The sequence below is a fragment of the Plectropomus leopardus genome, chromosome 23 (genome assembly GCF_026936395.1).
Source record: "Plectropomus leopardus strain MGB_pleo_1.0 chromosome 23, ASM2693639v1, whole genome shotgun sequence".
Taxonomy (NCBI): domain Eukaryota; kingdom Metazoa; phylum Chordata; class Actinopteri; order Perciformes; family Serranidae; genus Plectropomus; species Plectropomus leopardus.
In genome coordinates, this window is record NC_142198.1 from 15,371,382 (window position 1) to 15,397,003 (window position 25,622).

The following is a 25,622-nucleotide window of genomic DNA, read 5'->3' on the forward strand; positions in this document are numbered from 1 at the left end:
CACCCCAAATCTGCACTGATGGTAGAGATCTTCTCTGCTGCTGGACGAAGATGAGCGTGAAGCGTTCGTGTTTTCACAGACGTGGATGTAAACTTTAACTGCAATTTCACCACGAGGCAGTTTTTCCTTATTTACACATTTTCAATCCATTAAAAGCCCTGAAAACATATTTTCTCAAGTAGCAAGTTACTATAACAACAAGCCCCTTCAGTAACACACTATTTAAGGACAAAGGTGGAACAGCTGTGGTCATTTAATATACTCACATGGGTGATTTCTATATTTGTGTTTTTGTTTATATGATCCTGTCACTGTTTGGAAGTATGCACATGGGAATTGGGGAAATGGGTGACATCACATACTTCTCTGAAACTAAACTTTAACTTATTGCTCATAATATTGTGTGTGTCTGTAGATTTTCTTGGAGGAAAAAAGTCCAGCCCTTTACTCAGCATCAGTCACCTCATAATGGTGACGCAAATCCAGCAATCATCACTCCATTTTCTCAGCGATGCGACACGCCTGCCGGTGTCAACATGGTTCGTTCCAGCGCCGTGCTGTTCTGGGCCTTGGCAGTGAGGAGGAGGAACCAGTGGGTGCTATTTGGGAGAGAGAAGTCAATTTTGGGGCACAGATGGTGACACAGCAGAGAGAAAGAGAGAGAGAGGTCAGTGGAAAATACAAGAAACACCACAAACACACATACTGGTGAGAAAATATCCCACCATGTGTATGTCTGAAAAATACATCAGTCAGTTTAAAGAAATGTTTTAGGTAGTGGAGTCCAAAAATTTCTTTTGCATCCTTCTTTCCTGTTTGTGTCTAATTTTAGTCTGGATCTAATGTAGGAATCAAAGGCTTCAGATAAGCCTTAGATGCAGCTGATTCATCTGACGTTGTAAGAAATGCACCAAAATGACTCACAAGTATTTGAGTCCAGATATTCGATTCCTTTTTCTGTGGAGAGAGAAATAAAATATGTCACCTACTTTATATAATGATTTTATGACACATAAAGCCAGTTAATAGCTGTAGCAGTGATATGAGTCACTGTTGGCAGGGTAATTGAGATTTTACAGACTGGATCCAGCGTTTAAGAAACACTGAATAATTATAAGATCAGTGGTTTGACATGTTTTAACTTATTAAATAAAATGTGTTTTTGATTACTGCAGGCCCATTTACAAAGTAGACAAATTGTTCAATTTATTTCCCAGTCATTACCATTAATCAGACAGCTACACTATGAAAATTAAGCTTTAGAGACCTGTAACTAGCTTGTGGTGCATAATCCATCATGGTGAACATTGATTATTAACACTGTTTGTCAAGTCCCCAGTATAGTCCCTTAGCCCTTTGAAAACGGAGGAAATTGGCTTGATTTTTTAAATTTACCTGAGATCAAGAAAAAAGAAAGAAAGACAATTTATTCATTTTTATATATAATTAATAATTCTCCCAATATATTCTGTATATATCATAGTTAATCATATTAAGGATAATTATAATAATTATAAGTGTAGTTTTCTGGACATTTTCCCCATTTGTTTTTATTTTGTAATAATTTTTCTCTCACTCTCTCCCTTTATTTAAAACTACATTGAGTCCTTTTATTGCCACGTTGCTGGGTGCCTATTTAGCCGTGTTTTCAAAATGAAAAGGAGGCAGATGTTTAATTGCATGTGAAAGTTGTCTGAGTGCAGCACACGAAAGCTAATGTTTTTCAAGGTTTCAAATGGTTACCTGATGTGTTATTTTACTTTAAAGACATTTTAATTAAAAAATAAACCTTTGGACTCTAACAGTGCTCCTTAACAGTCACATGTTGTTGCAATGAATCCTGCAGATACGAAGGACGATGACCTGTTTGAGAGTGATGTGCTGAGTCATAGATGCCATCAAAGGATCCCCATTACAACAAACCTGCTGGAGTGACCCCCTATTGACCTGTATACCCACCTCAAGGACCTATTTTGTAGTGTAAGTAAATCCAATATGACAAGAAGGGATGGTGTAGAACGTGTTGCTAAAGCATCATCTCAATGTACTGTTTCCGGAGGTGAAAGGTTGAGCCAGAAACAACTGCAGACATTTTCAGTATGTGACAACTCAAAGGGAACCAGGATGCTACTTTTATGCAGGTCAACTCAAGATCACAGTGAGGTAAGTCATGAAAGATGACGCTTTAAATCACTGGGCAGATGTTTTTGTCCAAAAGAGAAATTATCAAGATGAGTTACTCTTGATGACATAACAACATGTCATCTGCATAATTGTGATTATAGAGTTCATTCTTTTGCAAAATTTGGCATAGTAGAAGCACATAAAGATTTTTTTTTTAAAAAAAAAAAGAGGTCCAAACATTGAGCCGAGGGGAACACCATGTCATTTTGCTTTACCTGGATACATAAATTAGATAGGAAAGTAACAAATTACATTCTACTGAAAGTACTGAGCACTGAAATGTTACTAAAATCAATTTCTCAACAAATATTCAGCATGATAGTAAGCACTCTCTTTTCAGAGTAACGATTTAATACATTTTACTTAGACACAGAGGGTTCAGTACAGGTCTGGAGTTGCTTATCACAGCTGTTTGTTGAGGCTTGATGGCTGTGCTCTTCAAAACATTAGGCAAATTACATAATGTTAGGAGACATGGTTGACTAATTGCAGCAAGTCTGCAGCCAAACAGCTGAAAATGCTTTTAAGGAAGCTTGTTGGCAGAGCATCAAGGCAGCAGGTGGATGGCTAAAGATGCCGTTCTCTGAGGTTTGTAGATGTGTATGTCGGTAGTGTTAACCTTGTTGTGCACTAAATACCTTTTTATGTGATAGTAAAGGGGATTTTCTTTGTTTGGCATAGTAGTCTCAGGACAGGAATGAATTTCAGCCTTATTTTTGATTTGCACTTCATGAATTTCCCTGCAGGGATCAATAACGTATTTTCTATCTATCTATCTAAAAAGGTCAGATTTTAGCTCCCAGTTTTTTCCACCTTGAAAGCTGACAGTCTCTTACAGGTTGTCAAGCATCCTGAGAAATGTAGGTCATCACATTAGTCACAACCTTAAAAAATAACTCCTGAAAAGCTTTGCAAAATGTGTTAATAATGTCCGGTTCACATTAAGTGCACTCACAGATCATATCCTGGCCACGAGCAGGAACTAATATTGAATTATTAAAATTATAGATCAGAGTGAAGAGGACACAACAGATGCAGGAATATCACCACCTTCTGTGCTCGTTTTTTTTTTTTTGTCTGCACATGCACGTACACGGAGGTGATTTGCAGCATCCTGCAGCAGATGGTGGAGAGAGCCTTCTGACTCATACAGAGAGGGGGGGAGACAGAGAGGAGGGGTGGGGGAGCGATAGAGTATGTGAGGCTGAGAAAGAGACAGTAAGGGTGGAAAAGAGAGGGTCGGTTTCGTGCTTCTTTTGAGCGAGCTGCTGTAATGACGTAAAAAAGAAGTGGTGTGTGTGGGCGGATGCTGCGTCTTTTCCCCTCGTCTCCTGACTCTGCAGCTCTTCCCTCTGGCCACATGGTGGAGCTCTTCACCTCTATGTAGACGCCGCATAGAGGTGATTCAAGGAGTCAGACACACACCCATGCAGCGGCGCGCTCATATAGTTCACACTCTCGGCGACACACAAGCAGATTTGATTGATTAAAGGTTAAAATTCTCACACGCACACTCACCTGCGTCATATAATTGGATGACTGAAATCTCCTGCTGCATTGTTTATTATTTATTTAAAGGCTTTAGTGTCCCAGTGCCACGCCCTCACACACACATACTGTGGCACATGTGTGTGTGTGTACATACTTGCACATAGACATGGATAACGTGTGTTTTCAGGCTACTTGTAGAAAAACATACATACTATCCTTCCTTCCTCTGCCATTTTTCTTACACCCCCACCTCCGGGGTTCATCTTTTTCCCTTTATGTGAATGTCATGGATGTGTGTGTTCTCTTGTGTGTGCTGCATCTTTCTGATTGGATTCTCTTTCTCTTCTTCTGTATCTTTCTCCTTCCCTCATCTCATTCTGTCACTTCTGCCGTTATGCAAGCAGGGAGTGGTTTAATAATTCAGCGGCATCTTTCTATACTCACAGGCTTTCCTTAACACTACAGTGACCCACGATACCGACTGACTCACGCACACACACACACACACTCGTAATAACACCCACACACAGACAATGTCACGCAAACGCCCACAAATGCACACATGCACACATGCTGACGTCACTGCATCAACTCCATTCCAGCACACAGAAAAACAGTCACAACTTTTTGTTGTTCTCGGTTTATTTGGCAAATTATTCTCCACTTTTTTTGCAGTCTTTTTTTTCTCTTCTCGTTTATGTACAATAGTAAAAATAAATCTTTCTCTTCAAGGTTTTACATTCGACATTTACAAGTGCAATGTGTAACATGTCCATCTTATAAAGTGCATTTGTACTTTTTATCGTAACCGACTGTTTCACGACACAAACTTAAAAGAAAAAAAAAACAGAGTACAAATAAAATTAAAAAATATGATTCAAGGACACCGTATCAGGTCTGTGACATCACATTATCATTACCCAGTAACACCCAGTGATGCTCCGTCATCCAGACCAACAATAACAATGCATAAAACAATGTTTTTTTTCTATGAAGGCCATACTCGGTCCATTAGAAAATTAGCTCTGTATGGTTTTCTTTTTTTTTCTTTTTTTGTTTTTGATTGACAATCTCTGCTTGCCTGAAGTTGCCAGGTTGTAGGTTACAGAGGGAAAACGTAGCCTGACTGACTGACGGTTCGAGGGGGGTTCTGCTTATTCGCCATCGCCCCAATCCCTGCTTTGTAAAACTCTTGCTTGTGCTCAGGAGAAACAAAAAAACAGAGAAATTCAAAATGGATGGATAAGAAGAGGTGTAAAAATAGATGTGTGCTTTTGCAAAGAAGAAAAGATGAAGGGAAACTTAACAGGAAAAGAGAAATTAAGAACGATGTTTCTGTCTACGGCGCAAAGTCAAGCTTTTGAGCTAAGAGAAAAAAGGTCGATTTCTTTACTACCTCCCTCCTGTTCTCTTTTTCCTTTCCTTTTTTATTCTCTGCTGTTCTTTTTTTGCTCTTATTATCTGCTTTCAGGGTGACTATTTTTAGACGGAGCCTGACTGCAGGCCAAGGATAGCAAAATGTGAGACAAGAGAAAGAGGGGAGAGGAGCTAAAAAGACATAAAGGTGTAGAGGAAAAGATGGACGGAGGGAGAGAGTCAAGCGAGAGACAAGACTGAAGGGGAAAAGAGTAGGATGTGCTCGAGTCGATAGGAAGACTGAGGAGGAACGGGAACGAGACGAGGGGGCACGTCTGAAACAGCAAAGAGGACAAGAGGGGGACATCTGAAAGAATGACGAGAAAAAAAGGGGTGCAGATAAAAGGATGATGAGGGGGAGGGAAAATTGAGGGGGACGTTTGTGAAAGGAGGAAAAGGAGGAGAGGGGGGTGTCTTTGAAACGACCTGCTCTCTTAGACACGACTCAGACAAAATGACGTCACTAGTAACCTGACTCTGTGACGTACAACGCTGCCACGCACACTCCCTCTCTGGCGTTTAGTGCACGTCTTTTTATGTTCCGATTACTGCAATTTAAGTCAAGAAGACATTTGACAGAAACACTGATATCATCTCTGTTGCTGCTGCCCGTCAGATGTTACAGAAGGAAGTTTGGATTGTTGAAATTGTCCTTGTTTGCTCAGTTTAGTGATCAATAACACCAAGGTCAAGTACTTTTACATAACAGCTTTTTTTTCTTTCTTTACCCTGCTGCTCATAGTTGCTGTTTTTGACCATGTTGACCTTTTTTTCTCGTTGTTTACTGATTTACTGACTCCACAATGAGAATCAACCCTCCGATACACACAAAAAAAACAACAAAAAAAATAAGACACTAGAAAGTCAAGAAAAATATGGCACTTTTTCAGCATATCCGACACACGATTTCTTTTTTTCCCCAAAGAAACTTTTGACATTTGTTTATAGGAAGAACACAGAAGAAGAGGAAGAAAACACACAAACATACGCACACTCACAACAAACTCATGCTCACAGCAGCGACCATGTCTTGTAACTCATGCCCTGATGAACATTACAAAAATATACATTTCTGTACAGCATTGCATAATAAAAATAACACACACACTCACTTGTACAGTAGTGTACAGTAGTAGTTTTTTTTAACTGAATTATAGTCCTGTATAGCGGCTGACAAAACCATTCTGCGTGTGTTTGTGTTTACAGTGAGAGTTGGTAGAATTATGGTTCATTACAATTGGCTATGATCCCGGGAGAACACACATTTACACACTCACACTCACACACACACACACACACACACACACACACACACACACACACACACAGTGAGTGGTCACTCCACTCCTGCCCCAGGAATGGTTGACTGAGTAGTGGCATATTCACAGATGAGTGTTATTAATTGGTAAAACAATCATTAGATGGACATGCCAGATGGGACTGTCAGAGACGATGTTTAAAATACAGCTGTGTGATGCCGCTGGATTTGACGCTCAGGTTCCAGCTGAGCGCTGCCGGATTTAACATTTCAGAAGGCGCACTTGTGGTTTTACTTTGGGGCTCATGATTCCCTTCAGACTTGGATCAAATTGAGTTTGTTTTACTCTGGAAATATGCCAGATAGTTGACATTTTAATGCCCTAAAAGTCCTTCCAAAATGGTCAAAAACTTTCTTAACATTTATTTTAAAGTGAATCCTCAACAGGTTTTGAAATAGAGAATAGAGGGCATACAACTTTCACAACCCATAGATGAATATAATATTCAAGTAGAAACTGACTTTGTCTTAAAAGCTAATTCATACCTGAAATTGTTAGAGCAAAATATTCTGTAAATATATGTAGTTTTATATGCTTGGTGAGCTAACTGCCAAAATACAAGATGGCGGCTGGCTAGTATTTAAAGGAATGAGAAACCCTCTAATGACTTAGTATCTTTACATAATGACATAATATCTCAAAATAATGGGAAACTTTCTTAAAATAATAAGTTAGTATCCCAGACAAATTGGGTTAGTGTCTTAAAATAATAAGAATCTTTCTCAAAATAATGATGTCGTATCTCAAACAAAACAAGACACTTTCAAAAAATTGACCTTGTATCCCAAAGTAATGACTATTTTAAAAAGGAATGAGAAACTTTCTTAAAGTAATGACTCAGCATTGTATATTAAGTAAATATTTTGAGAGTTTGATTATTTTAATAAAGTTCCTAATTATTTTGTTGTATACTTATCATTTTTTGAAGAAAATTTCTCTTGAATATGACTTAACCAGATTTTTTTTTTTACCATTACAGTGGCAGTAATGGGCTTCCATACCTGTGAGAGATTGCACCGATCACATTGCATTGTATTGATTTGGCGGGGAACTTTTTTGCCATTTAAAGTGTTTTTGTGTCTGAGCTTTAACTGGAGCCAAGACAGTTTCAAACGTCAGAAAGCTGGCAATTCCCAGTGACATTTGTCTTTATGATACTCTGCAAACCATCTGTCACAAACAGAGGCTAAAACAAACCACGAAAACTGATTTCTGTTTAACCCAAGTCTGGTTTAAGATCCTAATTGAATCTGAGTTTGATTCATTTTTAATAGAGAGGTAAATCAGAGGCACAGCTTGAAAGCTGCATCCAGTGTTTTAGCATTAGCCAAGCTGATGCAGATTTTCCATTTTGGCTGTTTTTGAAACGGTGCCGGGTGTGATGCTCACCTAAAATGCAATCTGTGTGTCCCATCTAGCATCTCCAAACACAGATGACTAAGCAAGTCTCACACATCGTTGTGCGTACGGGAGAAGTGTGTGCCAATAGGATCTGCATCATATTCCTATGTGAAACGGATTTCATTATCTCTCTGGGATCGATACACACACACACACACACACACACACACACACACACACACACACACACACACACACACACACACACACACACACAGTGCTGCAGATCACCACGCTTGCCAAAAGTACCAAACTCCATCCATCTCATGCTTCCAGCTTCGGAGTAATTGAAAGTATTTCACTTAATAATTGATGCAAGTGTTTTACCGTTCGGCAGTTCCATCAATGCAGTGATTGAGCGAAAAAAGAGAACGAGAGAGGGAGGTGGTCGACTTTTTTTTAACTGCTGTGACCTTCACATGAAACGCTTGCAAACATGAAAATAAAGCTAATTTTGGAGAGAGAGAGAAAATAGCATTGCAAGATCTGTGTCTGCAACACAACAGCTATAAATGGAATTAGAGCATTTGCTTCATATTTAGGTTCGCCCTACTTCCATGATTCGCCCCTGCTGAAATTTCGTCTGGAAAACCCCAGCAAGCTAAACCATATTCCTACCAAATACAGTGCAATGTGCTATTTGAAATATTTTATTCAGAGCCCACCACCTCTGTCTCTCGTTCTCTCTGTGGCTCCATTGTGGCTTTTTGTACACAGCAAAATACAGTTATTGCGAAGGAGTGTTTTTTTTTTTTTTGTTCCAATAAGGCCAAAAAAAGGACACAAGAGATTCTGCCTGTTCAAACAAAGTCATCGACAGAGTAGTGTAGCTGTTGCAAAAACAACTGATTGTTTGCTGCTGCCAAGAAAAAAATAGAAAACACTTCTACTCTAAGATTTAATGTACACTATAGAAAAAAAATCGTAATACCTGCATCTCCTGAGCGCCATTTTCAGAGTGTGTTCTTTGCCGTCGTCTGTTGATGTTTATTTGGTAAAAAGCGTTGAATTTGGAAGTGGCTCCCTGTTGTTACAGAAACATGTTTTTATTTATTCTAGTGGAGAGTTGAGTGAGTTTTATAGCCCATACAGTTTCCATGAACCATTTTCCCAAAGCCAGTACACCTCCCACACATGTATATCAGCAGCATGCCAGCAGCTTAGTCACGGTGCCTCTCTGCGAGGTTGTGCAGAGCAACACGAGTAAAAACTATCTCCGCAGATCATTTAAATGCAGATAGAGGTTGGCAATAAATCCACCGCCCTGCTCGTCCTCACTACATCTTCTGTACATTAGGTCGATTCTTTGCGCCTTTATTACCCAGATGTTATTAACATTAGCTGGATTTAACTTACATGATGCCCTTTCAGTGGGAAATGACTTCATCCTGATTGGTTGTGTGGTGGACGTGACCCCGAGGTTACGTTAAAGCGCGTCTCGCCCGGCGTTTCTATTTCACGCCACGTCACCTCGCCTCTCTCGCTTCTCATTAACCCCGCCGAGCCTTCAGAAGGGCCTCGGGGCAGAGCTGCTCTGCTTCTTAGAGGCGTATGTGTGTGTGTGTGTGTGTGCAGCGAATATCCAGCTACTGCTGACAAACTGCAAGTAGGGAAAGTGAAAATGGAAGGTGTAAAGCACAAGCCAGAGGAATTTAGACCATTTTTTTTACAGCATTATTAGAGATTCTGGTGTGCCTCTTGTTCATATAGGCTTCTGACATTTCCCCTGAATATGCAGTTCCATGGGACTTGGGGTTCATTTATACTCCCCTTACTTGGATACGAAAAAAACATTAATGTCATTTACTTCAGTGCATTCATTATGATGGCATAGACACAGCCAATAGATGGTGCTAGAGGGCAGTCAAAAGTTTCACATAGCAATAAACGAGGTGACGGTGGATGTGGTCGTAATAATGTACCTTTCAATGGAGGCAGCGTTGGTGGCTGTTAAACACATGGCAACATGTGGATTCTTGTCACTATATTAGTGATTTGTTCCGTTACACAGTTTTCAAAACGTCCTCGTCATAGCTAGGCCTCCAGAAAATGCGACGGACTTTGCAGCTAATTTTCGTAGATGCCTAAAAGCGTAATTACACTGTCACTTGATGCACTACGGGCCAAAAATACTTTTTAAACCATTGACTAACAGAACGAAAGAGATGTCTGCAAATCAGTGGATGCATTTTTTTGAGTGTCACAAACCCCACAAGGTGTCTCATATTTACTATCAGAGTTTGATCCACTCAGCCCGATGTTGTTTCAAAAGTCTAGAAGAGCTTCACGATAAAATGGTTTCATTCCCATTTAAGTTAGCTGCAGTGCAAAACCGGATATTAGCCATTCAGCCTGCTGAAGTTAGCTGTTCAGCCTCTAGTACACATACAAGTACAAGTCTCTTGCACACATACTATATGTGCCGCACAGTGCGGACGTAGTGCTGATGATCCCTGAATGATTCAGGTAATTTTATACGGGGTACTTAACTTTTTTGGCTTCATGTGCCACTGAGCAACTCTCATATGAATGAACAGTGCCTCCTATAAAATGCTGTATCCAGTTCTTTTAATATGTCCATGGTTTGTGTCATATGGTTATTGGACATTTCGTGTCATATGGTCGTATCTTGCTTGAACTACTCTACACTGACCCCATGATCTCTGGTGCTACTGCTCCGTTTCATCTCTATATATAACGTTTCAGAAAAAGTGCACGAATACGGACGAAATGAATGCAGAGTACGGACAGAGGGCTTTGTCTTACACCTGACCATTAATGAGCCGTAAGAAGAAGCATGGAAAATGTTTTTATGTCATAGCAATTAGATGCAGATTTTTATAAAGATTATAATTGTCAAAAATCTCACAAAGGCAAAACCCTTGCAGGGTGCAGTACAAAATAAGAAATTTGCACATACCGTATTCTCTTATTGTTAGTAATATATTACTTACCATTTGTTAGCCAAGTTGTTTATTTGGGTTTACTCCTGATTAGCTCTTGTTCTTGTTCAGAAAAAATACAATACTTAAAATAAATATAATCATAAAAATATATTCTGTGGGGGTTCACCAGGACACCAAGTGAGCTAGGTCCCGTATTGATCGCAATATTGTAAAAAACATCCTGTCTACTTTCTTAAATAGTTTTTTGCAGAAATATGGTTACAAGTACAACATGAATGTAGTGTAGCCAACCAAAGCCGTCTCCATGAAAAATGACCCGTTCAATATGGATTGTGCTCAGCTCTAGCTAATGGATAATCAATCAGGCAATGGAGTTAGTACGCTGTCTCTAAATTTAGAGCCGACGTGGCGTTTACGGCAATGCAGTTAAATGTCGAGGTCCCCTTTGCCTCCGGAAAACATCAGCTGTTTTCACCTTGTGCGTGTCAGAAGGCGTGCTGTACAGGCACTCGTGGGGGTCATACATTGTTTTTCTCATGCATAATTTCTGCTGCTGAGACACGAGAGAGGCGATGGAACGATGGAGAGTAGAAAGGACGGGGTCATAGTCGCGCTGTACGACCCTCAAGTGGGTTACTAAGGACAATTTTAGCTTGATTTGAGTTTTCTTTAGTTCCACCTTAGTTTTTTTTACTTCATTGTAGACAGTGGTGCAGTGTAACTAAGTACATTTACTCAAGTACTGTACTTTACTTGAGTCTTTTTTTTCACTCCACTTTATACTTCTACTCCACTATATTTCAGAGGGAAATAGTGTACTTTTTCCTTTACAACATTTATCTGAAAGCTTTAGTTACTAGTTAATTTAAAAATTAAGATTTTTGCATAAAAGTATGGTTCTGTACAAAGTGTATTGCAAAGTATTATGCAGGTTTACATATATCTTTGTGTACCTCATTTTGTTATGTTGATACAAATATGTTTGTTTCTCAAAAATCACTAGATAAATGATGTTAAAAAAATGTTAAAAAATAAAACTATCAAACAGCTGATTGACAGAAAATTATGTGGCAACTATTTCTGCTAAACATTTAAGATATTTATATATTTAGATATTTTATTAGTCAGCAAATTAAAGCCATGAATGTGTAAAATGAAGCCCTGCCATCTAAAATTTCATATATATGAACTTTTGTTTGGCATTAGGTACTTCTTAAAATTGCTCCTTATGAGCAGTAACTCGAAGTGATTTCAAAATAAAAACTGTTGTCTGAGTCGCAGTATTCTTTACTGGCCAAATTAGACACATAAGTGTTTTTTTTTATTTTTGTCTTTTCAATACTAAATCAGGCGAATGACCCTGTAAAAATGATTTAAAAAATACCTCTAGCCATCCTGTATGTATTAAAAAAAACACTAAATGTGTTGTAAATGAGCAAACCATCCCCAGGCAAGCTGGAATGGCCCTTTAAAAACCTGTCTCACATCCCCTATCAAGATGGTGCGTAGAGAACAGCGTAGCCTACTTTCCGGCGCTCTCCCCCCCGCAGCAGAGAGCATTCCCAGGGTGGCAGCGCTCTGCAGTGGCGCTGTCCTTGGTGCTGAATTCAGCTCTATCTGCTTCACAGTCACGGCGCAGGGGCTGGCTGAGAAACCCGTTTTTTTTTTTCTCTCTCAGACTGGGAGCAGATTTGATTTCATCACACCAAGGACGGCACGCGTCGGCCTAAATGTGGAAATCCCTCTCTTGGTTTTGCAAAGCAGCTGGGTTATCTATGCATTGGAAGCCTGGTAGATTAGATTTTGTTTGAGCAGCGAAGGCATGTGATTAGTTTCTCTCTCAGTCGTGGCACATTTTTCACCAGCTCCATGCGCTGAACTGTGTCTCTGTGTTTGACAAAATGCAGATTGTGCTGTTGGCATTGGGAAAAGTCAAAATGGGCTTGGCAGACTAGCTACGTTAATGATCACGAACACCGTCCAATTTCCAATCTCAGCACATAAGAGTTAATTATTGTTGCGCTCTCCATCTATAAACTCATTAATGACTTAATCTGCATCAGATCAAGGGAACACGGTCGTTAAAATATGTTTCAGGGGAGGAAATATTCTTGTTTTCCCTATCAGGAGAAGACTGCAAAGATAGCTCGGTGAGAATACTCAAGGTCATTCGTTGTATATATTTAGCTCATTGTATTTTTATCCACTTAATTTCAAACACATCAGTGAAAACACATACTGTATTTTAAGACTCCTTCTGATTGCATAACCATGCAGTGCTGCCCAAGCTCGTGTCCTATGGAGATTTTAGGAAACTTTTTCCCTAAATCCCACCTTCACATATATGCTACTCTTGAGAAGTGGGCCTCACTTCTCGCATCTGCAAGGAGGTCAGTTGAAAAAGTCACCTGACGCACCCCCCGCGTCTCCCAAAACCACCATGAGGATACCTTAATAATCAGGTTTTTGCAGTTGGTTTCACACCACCTTCTGTTGATTTTCTCCACATGATCTTTATTAGCTCTCTTTTTTTTTGACCATGCACTGTCCTCACTTCTCCCCGTGCCACTTTTACCGCGGCCAGCCATGCCTTCGCCATACCAGCCCTGATATGAAGAGAGGAAATCTCTTTCCTCAGCCGCAACCCTCAACCTTTCCTGATCTTTTGTTCCCCGTTTGCCTTCCGACAACCCTGACTTAGCGTCAAGCATCACGCCAGACAGAAACCAACCTTCCCTGCTACACGTCACTGGAGGTCCTGGGTCTGAGGGAGAGGTTGGACGGGACGCATCCACAACACGCCATCCACAGTGACTTCTGGATGTCTGGGTTTCGGAACGCATAGATGATGGGGTTGATCACAGAGCAGCAGGTGGCCGGGAGGACCGTGGCGTAGGTGTATATTACGGGGTAGCTAGAGTCAGCCACGATGGAGTACATAGCAAACGGCAGCCAGCACGCCCCGAAGGCACACAGGATGGCCGACAGCGTGGAGACACCTTTGGTGGTGGAGATGGCCACGAACTGGTGCTGCACGGCGATCTGCTGCGCGTGGCGGAAGGCGATCTTGCAGATCTGCAGGTAGAGCTGCATCATCAGGGCAAAGACAAGCAGGAAGGTGACGGCGAGCGCCACGGCGTTGTTTTTGGTGACAGGCCGACAGATGCTGCACGTGGACTCGTCCCTCAGACAGTTCCAGCCGAGCGCCGGCAGCATGCCAAGCGTGAGGCACGACAGCCAGATGAAGACCACCATCACATAGGTGAAGGTGACTGTCCGTTCGGTGTGGTAGGTCAGGGCGTTGTACAGCGACAGGTAACGGTCCACTGTGATGGCGAGGATGTTGAGGACGGACGCCGAAAAAGCCGAGATGAGCAGTCCGACCGACAGCAGCGTCACAAACTCCACCGAGCTGTCAACCAAGTACATGAAGACAAAGTTCAAGATGAGGCCCAGCCCGGCGAGAAGATCTGCCACCGCCAGCGATCCTATCAAGATGAACATCGGTGCACGGAGCGTCGGCGTGTAGAACAGAACGGCGATCACCAGAGCGTTCTCACAGGAGATGAGCGTCCCGGTAACGCAAAGAGCGATATCCCAGGGACTGACTTCCTTGACGACTACAGCGGTGGTCGCAGGCTGGAGGTCAGGGGTCAGAGTTCGCACAACAGGTTCGGAGGAAGAGTTGGACGGGTCCTCGGCGAGGCTCCAGGAGGGGGAGGAGTCGAAGGGGTCGAGGGGGGAGGAGGAGTTGAGGCTGCTGCCGCTGCCGCTACTCATGGCTGCTGCTGCGGCCAGGGAGAGAATCATAGCTGGAGAAGCAAGAAAGAAAGGGAGGAAGGAAATGAGGAGAGTGGAAAGAAAGGAGAAGAGCAAAGGGATGAAGTGAGTCAAAAAGGGAAAGTTCAGAGGTTTGAAAGAAATGTGAGAGGAGACATGGAAAAAAGAATAGATGAAAGAAAATTGGAGGGGGAAAGAGCAGCGAGGAGGAAAGGGCAGGAGAAACAAAGGAGGAAGTTGCCGTCGATAATGTGTAAGAAAACCGGGACATGTTCAGAGTGATAAAATATGCGCAACAGAGAGCCGAAAGGAAAGAGGAACGAGAGCGGAGAGAATGAAAAAGATGAAGAAATATCAGTGGGTCAGGAGTTGAGTGAAAAGTGAGGAGGGTAAATAGTTCAGAAAAGGGCAACAGTGAAGAGTTGACAAAATTATGTGATGAAAAAATAAAAACGGAAAGAAAAATACAAGAAAAGGTGAAAAAAGAAGAACAAGTTTGAAGTTGAGAAGAGGAAAAAGAGAAGAGAGGATGAGAAGGTTGTAGAAAGAAAGGATTAAAAAGAAAATGGAGACGAAGAGGACAATGTGCGTAAGAGTGGAGAAGACGAGAGAGAGGGGAGACGGGAGACAAGAGTTGAGGACAAAACAAATGAGGAAAGCATGGAGGAGAAGGACAAGAAAAAGGAGGAAATTAACCATTTGAGACCTGAGCAAATTGGCTGAATGTCTTTCAAAAACATGGAAAGAAATGACCAGAAATTAGCAAGAAATTTTTAAAATCAGAATTACACTGTAAAATCGGACGAGTTGATTTTACTTCGAGAAATCTATAAAACCCTTTGCCTTGAAATATTTAAGTAAATATAACTATTAATTTTAATTTAACTGTATATGTAATTGTTATGTTTATTCAAAATTTCGTTTTATGTATTTAATTTTGTGAAGTTGTTGCAACTTAAAAATGACAAGTTTAATTTATCTTTCTAAGTTTTAACAACTACAAAAACCAGGTTAACTGGGCTATATCATTTGCAAAATCATCTTTGTCATGATAAAGTAAAGTCAGACTTACTCAGTTTACTGAAGTTGCTAACACCCTATCCTAAAGAACAAGATTATTTCACTCGACATTTTCAAGTTGCAACAACTTCACAAAATTCTGTAAATACAGCTAAATTTTAAGTAAATTTAACACCTAAATATAAAGTTATATTAACTTTCCTTTTTCAAGGCAAATGGTCTCCAGGATTATTTTAAGACCTGTTTGTCAGATTTTACAGTGTACCTAAAGGATAGTACACAAAAAAGAAAGAAAAACAAACAAACAAGACAATCAAGATTTGGAAAAAGTGCTAAAAAAAATTATCATTCGTTAACATAATTTTAATGATATTTTTATTTATATTTATATTTTGTAATTTCTTGCAATTTGTGGAACATTTCTTACCAAGTTGCCTTTTTCCCATGTTTGAAAGAAACTGAATCGTTTGTCAAAGGCGACTGAAAACAGCATAAGAAAAGAGATGTCGCTCCAGGTTTCAAAGAGTTAACATCTATCCCCCTTTTGAAAAAGGGGCAAAAAGACAGTTTTCATGCATCCACCCGCCCATTCATTCATCCATTCATGAAAACAACTATGCTCTTGACCCCAAGCACGCACGTCACCAGCAGCTCCCACGCACCACGCTGACAGGTAATTAGCAGCAGCACAATAACAGGTGTGGACACAAAGAGGGAGAAAGTAATCCATAAATGACAGTAATATTCCTTCCATTTTGACTCCAGAGCAACGTGACAGCGCGAGCATCCCACTCAAAATAAACAATAAATAATCAAACAAACAAAGCTTCAATGCGGTGCATCCCTACCTAAAAGATGCCCAGTACAGAAGAAGACGTTCAATTTCCTACCAGTCAAAACCATCATCAACAAATTCTATTTTTAGAGCATCTCTAAAAATGGTGCATGACGTCCTGGGGCACGGCGCGGTGGTAGCTGCTGTCCTATTCACTGGTGGCGTGTATAAGCGCGTGCCCAGACGTGCGTGCGTGAGTGCGCCCGCGTTTGCATCTTTTTCGTCGTTAATTCGGATCCACATATGCCGCACGCAGACAGGAGGGGGAAAAAAACCGGCACGAGGCTAATTTTAGCTCAGCCAGCCGAGCTGCCAGCGCGCGCGCTCGCGCCAAAAAGGATGTGGAGCTCCATTCACAAAAAAATCTCTCTCTCACACACACACACCTCCCACCTCAACCTCCCCACACACGCACACACACACACCCATCTTTGCACCCCCGCCCCTTTTTTATTTTTCATCTCTCTCTTTCATTTCCGCGTGCACGCACTGACACGCACGCGCGCCCGTCAGTGACTGCAAACGGCCGGGGAAGGTCACCACCACCACCACCACCAGTACCACCAGCACCACCACCACCAAAAGCCCCGCAGCTGAGGGCTCTCACATCCCTGCGGTAACGGGAGCTCGTGCAGCATCTTCAAACAGCGCGTTCAGCTTGTCACGCGCTCTTAAACCGCCGCAGAGTGCTTTTAGCAATAGATAGAACAATAAATACCTGGATCTGTTTCATTCAGCTGCAGCAGTGCAGTCCCTGAGCCAGCGCGCGAGAGAGGGAGAGCGAGAGAAAGGGGGAGGGAGGGAGACCACGCCACAGAGACAAAAAAAGGAGAGAAAATTACCAGCTTTGTCTTCTTCTTCCCCCCTGCAGGAAACCAGGACACCTCTCTCGTGCTCTATCCTTCACTTTTGTGTGTGTATATGTTTTTGATTATTTTCTTCTTCTAGGGTTTCCCCCCCTCTCAGTCAGCGGTGCGCGCTATATTCCTCGGTTGGCATGGTTATTAGCCTTCTGTCGGCAGCTCCGTCCTCGCGCTGCACATCCTCGGCCGCTCATTGGACGCGCGTGTCATTCTCCTCGTCTGACGTAAGAAGTCTCCGCTCCGCCAGGCACCGTCATCATGGTCGGTGTGTGAATCACGGAGAGAGGGAGAATTAATTAATAAATTCAGCTTCAGTACAGAAAACTTATTTTTATTATTTTTTATTTCATGTCGTTTGTATTATTATTGTTTTATCTCTATTATTGATTGTGAGGTTATACACTGTAAAATCTGACACCATTTTACTTAATATAAGCTTGGAAACCGATTGCCAGGAAAAAAGAAATATAATATAACTTTAAATCTTAATTTATGTTTACCTTATATCTAGTGTTAACTTTGCATCAAACTGAATTGCATTTACTTAATTTTGTGAAGTTGTTGCAACTTAAAAATGACAAGTGAAATTACCTTGTTCTTTCTAAGTGTTAGCAATTTCAGTGAACTAAGTTAGTCTGACTTGATCACGATAAAGATGATTTTCCGATGATTAAGTTAGATCTGCAAGTTCTGTTTCATTAACATGTTTGTGAATATGATTGACTAGTTTGCAACAAGCAGAATACAGATGTATATAGCTTAGTAAACCCTGTTTACTGAAGTTGCTAAATTTTGAGTAAACTTAACAATTAGACATAAAATAAACATTCATTGTGATTAACAGTTGTATTTACCTACATTCTTCAAGGCAATTGGTTTTCTAGATGTGTTTCAATAAAATCAACTTGTCAGATTTTACAGTGTAGGGGGAATATTGGTAAAGTGGGACACTTCCTAAAAATTTGCCTTTCTGTGTTTTTTTAATTAGGATCCAAATGTCTTAGCCCTTCATGTGATGCTCTTCCAAATAGTTTAAGAGCTCTACTTTACTATTACTTAAGAATTCATGGACCAGTTATGACAAAATTTCACACAAATGTCTGATAGAATAAGTAGGCTAGCTAAACTGATGAGGGACACATAAACAGAGAAGACAATTCTCTAATTAAAATGATACAAGAAGCTATCTCAGTTTGCCAGTAACACACTAACAAAATGCAAATGGAAAAGTGGATCAGTGTCAAAATCCCAATAAAAAAAAGATTAATATGAACATGATTTTTTAAAATTCTGATACACAAGTACATTCCAAAACAAAATATACAACAATTACAAATCATCCACAAAAAATCAGAAAATTTACACAAATTAAGTAAATATAACTAATTTTAAATAACTTAATTAGCTATATAGTTAGCATGTATATATATATATATATATATATATATATATATATATGTGTGTGTGTGTGTGTGTGTGTGTGTGTGTGTGTGTGTATATATATATATATAATCGGTTTCCTAGATTTTATTAAGTAAAATCAAGTTTTCAGATTTACAGATGATGAAATCAGTATTGATTTTTAGTAATGGACGGTTTATATGTGTAAAGATAAAAATGATTACGTTTTCTATCCCACTTTGTCCCACTTTAGCAGTATTCACTCTATCTGGTGTTATTTTCATCCCACCTCACGCACGCACAAGGTCGGAGGACTGGATGTACAGTGCACCAGACTGATCACTCAAGAGCAACTCGTGACTTTTTCTCCCCCCTAAAATACCTTAAAGATGACACCTCCCGCCCCAAATATTGCGTCACGGGGTGTAAAGAAAAAAACCCAGCACAGTTCCTAAATGTTCTTTTGATGCTGCATCTTGTGGTCCGCAGCCAGTGCACCCAGCTATACGGCGGGATGCTGGTTATGCAATCTCGCAGCGCTGCTGGGTATCCCACTGCATTACTCACGCGCGGCACTCGTGCACGCGCGCACGCATAGGCTACATACAGCGCCCATATGTGTCGCCATGCATGAAGGAGGCAGAACCGGCTGTACTGTAGATAAAGAGCTTTGTTCAGACAGAAGTGCGTTTGCTGGAGGCTGCTTTACAACATCTGAATACAAAAGCGTGCTGGCTGGATGCTGAAGTTTAAAATGATTTAGACTGACTGGATGGAGTGACAAGTGCGTGTTAGGTGTTAGACTATTAATTAAGTGTTGTTTGATTCAGAAATAATCCACACAAGCCTATAAAGTGTGGATAATTACATGCAACAGCAATGCTGAAAGGTAATAGAAAGATATGTATTTATTATAATAGCCTATAGGTCTTCTGTAATGGCACATTTAAATACCATTACACATTCCTAGAAAGATAAATAATTTACTGTGACATAGTGTGTTTAAGTTTTATTAACGTTATATCAATCAAATACTGTTTTAAAATCCCAACTGAGGAGTTACATTGTAGTAAGTAGTGGTCTTATAGTGCTCATTAATTCTCATCCTCTAAATACCCAAGGTTTCCAGTTTGTGTTTGTAAAGTTTTGTGAGGCTTTGATCATCCTGGATGTCACCTCACAGCCCAGTAATGTTGGCCGGAGGCATCTAAGGGTTAATTTTCACTTCCAGTGATGTCACCATACAGTTGATTATAGAAAGACAACCACATTTATGATTAAATACCCAACGCTGTATTAAATAAAATAAAGAGTTAAATCAGTTGTGTGGTGCTAAGTCGCTGGTTAATGCCACTGACTGGTCTCAGAAGGGCGCTGCAACTAAACAGCGTCATATCTCAGACACTTCCTTTATTTTAACAGCAGCTACAAATCTTATTATTCCATAAATTTACCTGCTAAGAGCAATATAACTTAAGGTCATGTATTGCCTTTTGCTATTAAGTATTATGCATTATACAATTCTTAAAGTAATATTTTAGTTATGGTTAATAGTTATCAGGGCTTAGTAATGTTTAAAAACTTACAGTACTAGTATCAGTGCCAGTACCTTTAAAGTGATACTGCTAGCAACGCAGTTCATCATTTGACAGCCTTTTTTTCCTGTTTTGGCAGTCAGTGGTGTGCAGGGGCTTTCGGTGATTTTTTATCAAAATGTCTGTTGTACTGCATTCATGTCAGAAAATCAAACTCTCAAATATTATTTGTATCAATTTTAATCCAGTATTAGTTAAGCTCTAGTGTCCTGTCTATTTGTTTTCTAATCAGTGATTATTTAGATAGTCTGGTTTCAATTTTTTCTCATATTTGTGCTTTTCATTTAAAAGAATATGAAGAAGATTGTAATATATATATATATCTATATATATATATATATATATATATATATATATATATATATATATATATATATATATATATATATATATATATATATATATATATATATATATATATATATGTGTGTGTGTGTGTGTACTATCTGAATTACTTATAGTACACCACAACGGACCGAAATCTAAACTTTTTGTATTAAAAACTTATGAATTGACTTTGAGCTTTCTGTATACTTGCACTCAGTCAGTCCCTTGCATTTTATAAGCAACTTTAAGATTTTTAATTACATACAATTCACTTTAGGTAAAATTATTGTCTGTTGATAATATAAGTAAAGAACAGTGTGCAAATTTTATAGTTCCTTCAGTCTTGTAAGTTTTTGATCTAATGATATTTCCGTATCAACAGGGCAACTGCATCTGCTGATGAAGATCATGTGATTCAACCGAAAGCTCCAGAACGGCTACAGAATGGACCTCACTGTTTTGCCAAGGTAAAGGACGAACTTCTTTTAATCTTTATAGTTTATTTCAGCACACTGAATGTTTTTATTTTATTTATTATTTAACCGAGAATAGTCCCATTGAAATTCAAAATATCTTTCTCGAGGGACTCACAGTCAAGACAGCAGCATAAAGAATTTAAAATTAAAGAACAAACTAAGAGCACAACAGCTAAAAGTTAAAAAAAAAAAAAAAGCAGCATTAAAATGTGAAAACTGGTCAAACATCATAGTTGATACGTCGCTTAAATGCCCAAATAGTATATGTATATCATATTCTTTTAATATTAATGTAATTTATGGTTTAAAAAAGAGGTGGAGGTGCCCAAATTCTCCCCTTTGGGGGCGGCCCTGATGTTAATGAACTGCTGTTACACTTAGATATAATAACGACCTCTTCCTTGAGGTTAATTTCATCTTTCTGCTAAATGGGTGCGTGACACTCTGGCTGGCTGCCGTGATGCGAACCTCCCTTGTGCAAGAAAAAGAAAAAGACACAAGCTCATATTTCTCTCCCAGCTCTCTCTCTCTCTCTCGTCTCAGCTCCGGCTCAATTACATCATCACACCTTTAGTGCAGGAAACTCCCGAGCCGGCCCACGCGCTCTGCACTCTGCCAACCTTTCTTTCTTTCTCCTTCTTCATCTCTCTTTATTCATTGTTAAGCCTACAAGCCAATGGATAAATGAAATAGGAAAGAAGCTTGTGGTTTCTTTAAATACACACACGCGTGCACACACATGCACACACACACACACACACTCCCTTTAGTTAAAGTGTTTTCCTTATTTTTGTGGACGCCGCTATGTATGAATCACCCCACATGATGAGAATACAGATGAAATGCGAGGGCACGTGAGCGTGCGTCTTCATTGACGCCCTCTCAATGTCCAACTTCATTCATCTTTCCAGCAAAGCATCATGGGTAGTTGAGAGCTGTTACATCATCTTGCTGTATTGGTATGCTTTGTAGCAGAGAGCTGGACCCCTCTCACTCTTCTCTCTCTCCTCTTCTTCTTCTGCATTTCTACTACACGCACACACTTTCAGTCTCTTTTGCACGGCGATGACAAAGCATACCAAAGCCAAGCTGTATTACATCACTGGTTTTAACACGAGGCTGTGTTCGCTTCCTCCTCCGTGGTGAAAGTCACAAGAGGACATTGAGGAGATTGAGTTGTGTAACTCCTTCAGATTTAGGGCAGTGGTGCATGCTCACGCCTCATGAACACCGTCATGATGTATCTGATGCAAAAAACTGACTCCTCATACAGAGAAAACAGGGCAAGGAAATGAGAAAACATACAAGGGCTTGATGGCACCATAAAAACAGGATAAGCAGCCTTCTGCGGGGTTAAATCCCCACACACGCATTTGCTGGGAGCATCTCAGTAGCAAGAGTGGATGACTAATACTACTCTCCCCTCACACTCATACACACCTACACACTCCTTCACGAAGCAGCCACTGGGCTTCCCTTGAGTACGATGCTTAAAGGAAAATCCACCTAATAAACCCGGGCCTCATGCGGATATTTACTGTTTGTGCTGCAGGAGTGACGCATTTAATAAGTGGGATTTCTTTCAGATTTTTCAGAGCAGTAGCTGTTAATTATTTGTAGTTCCCATTTTCAAAGCGATAAACATGACGCACGTAATTAGAACAGTTTCAAGCACCGATAATGGAAGGAGTTCTAGGGTTATTGTGATCTTGTTTTTTCCCCATATAAGCCTATGCACATCACTTAAGCCGGGCAACCGGAGTCTCGACCCTCAAAACTTTAAATTTTGTGCTGTCAAACGCGAGATTAGAGTAAAGAAACATGGCGGACAGCAAGCTAAATGTGTCCAGTCATTCAATTATGGTATGTTTTACAGGGCAGCATTACTAACATTTATTTAAAAATCCAGTGTGTAGGATTTAGTGGCATCTATTGGCAAAGATTGTATATTATATTCATAACTACTTTTGCATTTGTATATAATCACCTGAAAATAAGATTTTTTACCTTACAATAAGACATTTATATCTACATAAAGAGCAGCTCCTTTTACATGGAGTCTGCCCTGTTGTTTCTACGGTAGCCCAGAACGGACAAATCAAACACTGTCTCTAGGTCGGGCCATTTGGACTTGCGTGCTTTCATGTTTTCACAATGGCGACTGTATTTCTCACACAGGCTTGGCATACTGGAACAGTTGCAGTTCTTTCAAAGTTTTTTTGTTTTCAGGATTACAAAAGTAATACAACAAAGAACCTCCGCCGCTTACCGTAACTCAATGAAAAATCAGTTCAAAAGCCGTTCTGAAACTTCACAGCTTGATGCCACTACATCCTTAACATCATTACTTTAAGTTTACATAATCATTAACTTAAAGATCTTACCATTAATAAAAATGTCTTGTTGTTACCTTAAATTTAAAATAAAAGTTAAAGTAAAAAAATCAACATACTTTTACCAAAGGCTAACTTTAAAAGTCTTTAACGCCTGCATCACCACATCTATTGAACCGGATCAGTGACGCGTCTTGATGCTGTTACACTGAGGATTTCCTGCATCATTCACAGAGAGCGACACGTTTTCCTCGTTTCCTCTTGTTTCACCAGAACTCTGGTCTTATAGAGCTGTGTTTGAGATTGAATCACACACTGAATCAGCAGTGGCGCTGTAGTCTCTTTCCCAAGCGTAGGAAAACATGTATTATTCAGCGCGCTGCTGTAGGATTAAGAGGAGGACACCGACTTTTCAGACCCACCAAATCCCTGCAGCTCTGTCAGGACGTGTGATTCGGTAGTTAGCAACGGCTCTGGGGAGCCATAACTCTGCTTTGATTAAAGGTCTCAGTGAAAGGTCAAGAGGGAGAGGGAGGCGGAAAGAGAGCAAGAGAACAAATTGATGGACTACAGAGAGCCTTTGGTTGATGGAAATGTAAAATGTCCCTCTTCACTGTCAAAGCAAAGCTTGAAATAAGTGTGTGTATACTGCTGTGATAATAATGAGCTGGACTGACTGTGCCCTAAAAAACATTTTTTTCTCACTTTGTACAGCATAGCAGTGTGTTCACAACTTACACACTCTGTGTGTCTGTTTGCCTCTGACTGATCTCAAAATTTACAAGAAAGATACAGAAAGTTCTTTTGTTGTTTTTTTGCTCCAGAATGTTTTTTTCTTTTGTCGCTTTATAATGCAGTTCAGGAACTCTTAAAGCACTCAATTTTTGCTAAAATTATAACATTTTTCAACTCTCACACACACATCTTTACCTAAATTCTTACCATATAGACTTTTTGGCAGTCTTGCTTCCCAGCCCAGTCACAAGAAGAAAATGTGGCGATGTACATTTCTGCAAACCACGAATACTTAACATTTGTACGTTACATATCATATCAATGTTTCTAAAGTGATATAAGCCGACTTTATCATCAGGAGGTGGAAAGGATAATAGGTGGTGTGTCACCAAAGTGAAAGGCTTACAAAGATGTTTTGAAGTAACCTGACAATGCTTTTCTAGCAGCTTTTTGGGCAACATATGCAAGTGTTTTGTTGCAACACATAGCTGTTTCCAGTAGCTTTCTAAGCACCAAATGTTGGTGTTTTGTAGCAAACTGTCGCTGTGTTTCCAGTGGCATTTTAGGCACCATATGAGGGTGTTTTTCATTGATCAGTTGCTGCATTACAAGCGTCTTTTTAGGCACTAAACATATTTTTTATTGTAGCGACCCATAACTGTGCTTCCATTAGCTGCTCAGGCACCAAACATCAGGGTTTTGTAACAGCCCATCACTGTTTTCCATGCCAGGATATCTGCATGGAAAATTTTTTTTTTTTGCAGGACATTGCTACTTTTGCAGCATGGAATTTGTCACCAAAAGCACATTTTTTAAGACAAATCATAATCTCTTCCTGACCACAGTTAAGTGGTTTTCATGCTTAACATAACCAGACATTAACCAAAATTTTGTTGAAACATAAAGTTTCAATGTTTCCGCTATATAATTGTGGCACTGTTCAACTTTGCTTTTCACTGGAACTGACCCTAAACTATATATTAAAGTTGCGCTAATAATGTGAGCTAGTACTTTAATCGTCACTGCAATTACCAGTCAACTCTGTAGTTTCCTTTAACTTTACTGAACTATTTAGTGTTTTTTAGTGTATTGTTTTGGTTTTACAACTTGCAGCTTCAGTTTTTAGTTCAGTTTGACTGCTCTCATCAAGTCAGGCAGCTGATTTAAAAAGTAGGATCATCTAATGTTTAAAAACAGGCTATTTCTATCAGTGGTTTGTGTGGACCTTAACAGAGCAAGAAAGAGAGTGAATGTTGGACTTAGCCTTTTGTCAGCTCAATGCTGATGGTGCTCCATGTCTGCTGGATGTGCAAACATGCAAGTTTATGAGCAGCTTAATTTTTTAAGGCTGCAGTATGTCAAATATTTTTCATTGGTTTTGGACCTCTGCTCCCAAATGGTCAAAAAATGATTAAAGCTGCAAACGCTGAGTATTGTTTTCATATTTGTTGTCAGATTTAATCGTGGTCAGGTCCACTTCACTGGTGGCAGTTTACTGATTGCACAGAACGAAGCACAAGTACTGTTTCTATGGTTACCT

General features: G+C 40.0%; 1 protein-coding gene across 2 annotated transcripts; it reads right to left on the reverse strand.

Annotated features, from left to right (window-relative positions):
* Positions 1-7,183: 7,183 nt before the first annotated feature.
* Positions 7,184-17,561, reverse strand: gpr185b (G protein-coupled receptor 185 b). 2 transcript variants are annotated; one of them, XM_042512788.2, is made up of 2 exons: positions 17,195-17,561; positions 7,184-14,529 (listed from the first exon to the last, which is right to left on the reverse strand). In XM_042512788.2, the coding sequence occupies exon 2, from the start codon at positions 14,525-14,527 to the stop codon at positions 13,457-13,459; it is 1,071 nt and encodes a 356-aa protein (XP_042368722.1). In that variant the 5' UTR covers positions 14,528-14,529; positions 17,195-17,561; the 3' UTR covers positions 7,184-13,456. The 2 variants fall into 2 exon arrangements, with proteins under 2 accessions (XP_042368722.1, XP_087929927.1); XM_088073801.1 differs by lacking the exon at positions 17,195-17,561 and adding an exon at positions 16,366-16,708.
* Between the last annotated feature and the right edge of the window lie 8,061 nt (positions 17,562-25,622).

Excerpts from the sequence above, each read along its gene's own strand:
- gpr185b (XM_088073801.1), bottom strand. The coding sequence starts at position 16,423 with ATGATGGTTTTGACTGGTAGGAAATTGAACGTCTTCTTCTGTACTGGG. Across the intron at positions 14,530-16,365 it reads CTGTACTGGGCATCTTTTAG|CTATGATTCTCTCCCTGGCC; the intron begins GTAGGGATGCAC and ends TTGCTTCTCCAG.